General features: G+C 38.1%; 1 protein-coding gene across 7 annotated transcripts in view; it reads left to right on the forward strand.

The window, feature by feature from the left end:
• Positions 1 to 869: 869 nt before the first annotated feature.
• Positions 870 to 3,094, forward strand: part of LOC104807264 (E3 ubiquitin-protein ligase MBR2) — a 5,037-nt gene continuing 2,812 nt past the window's right edge. Inside the window, exons 1-4 of one of the 7 annotated variants that reach the window (XM_010532463.2) lie at positions 870 to 1,068; positions 1,674 to 1,755; positions 2,012 to 2,116; positions 2,204 to 3,084. In XM_010532463.2, coding sequence (XP_010530765.1) covers positions 2,274 to 3,084 — 811 coding nt within the window. In that variant the 5' untranslated portion in view covers positions 870 to 1,068; positions 1,674 to 1,755; positions 2,012 to 2,116; positions 2,204 to 2,273. Of the gene's footprint in view, positions 1,069 to 1,088; positions 1,343 to 1,673; positions 1,756 to 2,011; positions 2,117 to 2,203; positions 3,085 to 3,094 lie in introns of those variants that run through there. The other 6 variants (XM_010532461.2, XM_010532465.2, XM_010532462.2 and 3 more) reach the window with 6 other exon arrangements.

A 3,094-nucleotide genomic window follows, 5' to 3' on the forward strand; every position in this document is an offset into this window, starting at 1 on the left:
TGCTCATAATGCCGAAATAATCTATAACCTAAGAAGTTTGGAAATAACTTGGCAAGAATATTACGTTAAAATGCTACGTAATTTTCTTCTTTATTTCATTATGAAAATAAGGTAGAACCTATATACACCATTGTTAAATTTAAAAGAAATAACAAAAAGGATATAAAAAATGGAATATATGAAGAAAAAAAAGATTATTAGAATTATGAAATAGAAAGAACAAGTCTAGTAGAAGGTTAGATGGATTTTAGCTACACAAACTTATATTGTGTAATATAAGATATATTATACTTAAATTATATTAGTTTTCATAATTTTTTAAAATTTAGTAAAAAAAAATAATACGGTTTCATACAAGAATCTATCTAATACAAATAAAAGTCCCAACATTGATTGCGAATATTAATTTGATGGGTTTTTTAAAAAAAAACATTTAATGGCTAAGTGATTTTATTTAGGGTTTAGATGCAATGGTCCAAAACAAATAAATTAGTCGAGGTGGAAAGCAAGGTATATGAGCCCCACGTCACTGCATGAAAGGTACGTGGACGACCACAGCTCAAATTCTTACGACGAGGAGAAAGAAGGCTTGGCCTAAAATCTTATAATAATGGTGGGATATGATTAATTAACCAAACTTATTTACTGTTAAAAATAAATCAAAATTGTAATTGTAAGAATCTCATGAATTAATTTTTAAAAAAAACGAGGAAAAAAATATCACATGATTGAGCATTTTTTCTCTGTCATTTCTTGCGTTTTTTTTGTTTAATTAGATTGTTTTATTTTTAATTTTACTTTCCGTTTTCTCTTCTCTGTTTCTATATTTTCTGTGAAATTGTTTTGCATTTTCTCAAAAAATTTATACCAAAAGTGACTTAAACGATAGAAATAGGAATCCAAGAGAGGAGAAAACGCCCAGAAAACAGAACGAGAGAACTGGCATCCAAAAAGAAACGTTTTTTTTTTCTTTCATAAAAAAAAAATCTTTCCTTTAAACTTTTTTTTTTCCTGGGCATAACCAGAGATTACTTGAAGACCCATCTGATGCTCTCTGGGATTTTTCCGGTACCATTTCTTCCATCTCACGATTATCCCTTTCTCTATGGATCTTTCATCCGTTTAGATCGTCTGGGTCTTATGTTTTTTTTTTCTTTTTGGTTTTAAAATTTTTCTGGAGTTCTGATCCGTTGCTAGACGGATCGGGTTGACCCATTTTAGGTTTCGATTTCAAGTTTGGAAATTTATTCCGTCATCGGATTACTTGGCCTCGATTTCATCCTGGGTCATCCTGTTTCTGTGGTTCTTCATCGGAATCCGCCATTTATGATCAGATTACATTGTAAGAAGGATCGGGTTGACCCGTTGAGGTTTCAATTTCAAGATTGAACATTTAATTCGTCATCGGACTGTTTGGCCCCGATTTCATCCTGGGTCATTTTGCTTCCGTGGTTCTTCACCGGAATGCGCAATTCATGATTAGATTGTTTTGTGATGGATTCAGTGTTTTCGGGTCTTGGCGAATTCCGACCATGGGTTATTGTCTTCCAAATGTTTCACATGAGCATGATCATAGCTTAAATTCTTAACTTTGTGTACTTATCATATCGTTTGCTACACCGTATTTTATTCTCCGGAAGAGATTTTGAAGTTATGTAGCTGTTCATGTGCAGTCACTTAGGAGGAAGAACCTGTCGGCAAAGTTAAGGAATGGTTAGGTTTCCTCCGATGTTGCTGAATCCTTAACGAAGTTTTGTGAGTTGGACCGAAGTGGCAGTTCTTACTTCTTTCTCTGAGCTGATCATTTTGTTACGTTGACTGAGCTAACAATAGATTCTGAAAGTTTCTAGCCCCGAGTTGCTCAAGTAAACTGATGGTGCTTGTCTCATGGGTTTATTGCAAATGTTTCAGTTGTTTACTTGATCAGTGAATCCAGACAACGTTCTTAAGCTTTCAAGTAGTTCTGAAACAAGATGGATATTCCAATATCAATGTTTTTTTTTTGGTGAAGTTTCAGATCTTGCTTGCTTGTGGTAGCTGCCGAAAAAATAATGCTGGTGCTGTGGCGTTCAGAGCCAGAGTTAAGTAGCAGGCCAGCATCGTGAAAATCACAATGGTAATCGAGAAGTATTCAATGGTGTTATTTTTTTTTTTCTGAGTTCTCATCCAGACTTTTCTAATGTATCTTCTTTCTTGATTTCAGGCTTCCTCAAGGGTTTTGTAACTTATCTTCCTGTCCTGACCCGGATTTTCGTTGTGCTCTCATCAAAGGTATGGATCCAACGCAAGGGCCACGACCTACAGCCACTTCTTCTACTGAAGTAAATAATGTGGGCGGACAGCCCATTTCTACTACCAATTCAGAGACCTCTTTGAATAACATGCTGAATCCAGTGGACAGACACCTTCCAAACTACAGTCCACCTTCAGGATGGCCAACTTACATAAGCTCCAGTGCTCATGATTTTCAAAGTCGTAGCTGGTGGAGTTCTGGTGAATCCAGCTCTAGACTGAGACCCTCTCACCAGGCCAATGATGTTGGATTGAAGACAGATCACCAGCTATACTCAGAGGGTATTCGTTTTCATTCTGGCTATGGCCTCCGGGAAGGGGAATCAGGTTCAACAGGTATGACGACACCTGGAGGATTTCAGATTGGCTGTGGTGGCAGTCATGTCGTATCGCCTTTCTCGCAAGGTTCAAGCTCCTATCGTATGTCGCAGACTGTAAATCTGGGTACGGAAATGAACAACCGTGGTAGCGGAGGGCAGAGCTCAGGGGTAGTTTTCCGCCACAATAACTGTGAGAGTTCTTTGGGAAGCTCTAGTCAGGTCGGCGAGGAGAGCAGCAGTGGTCCGGGTTCTTCACTGGCTGGTTGGGGTTCCTCCTGCAAACGAAAGTCTCTTGAAGGAGCTTCAGGGCATTCTTTTCCTTGTGAAGATCCAGGTTGCTTTGTTCATAGAGGTCTCACTCAGTATGATGCTTCAAGTAGCTTGAGTTTGTCTATACCTTCACAAAGTTCTCCAAATATTAGTAATCATTCTGGTCAGTCGGAGCCAAGGTATGGAGCCGGGGGTGGAAGAGGTCGACAGTT

This window comes from Tarenaya hassleriana, unplaced genomic scaffold, assembly GCF_000463585.1.
Source record: "Tarenaya hassleriana unplaced genomic scaffold, ASM46358v1 Cleome13, whole genome shotgun sequence".
NCBI lineage: Eukaryota > Viridiplantae > Streptophyta > Magnoliopsida > Brassicales > Cleomaceae > Tarenaya > Tarenaya hassleriana.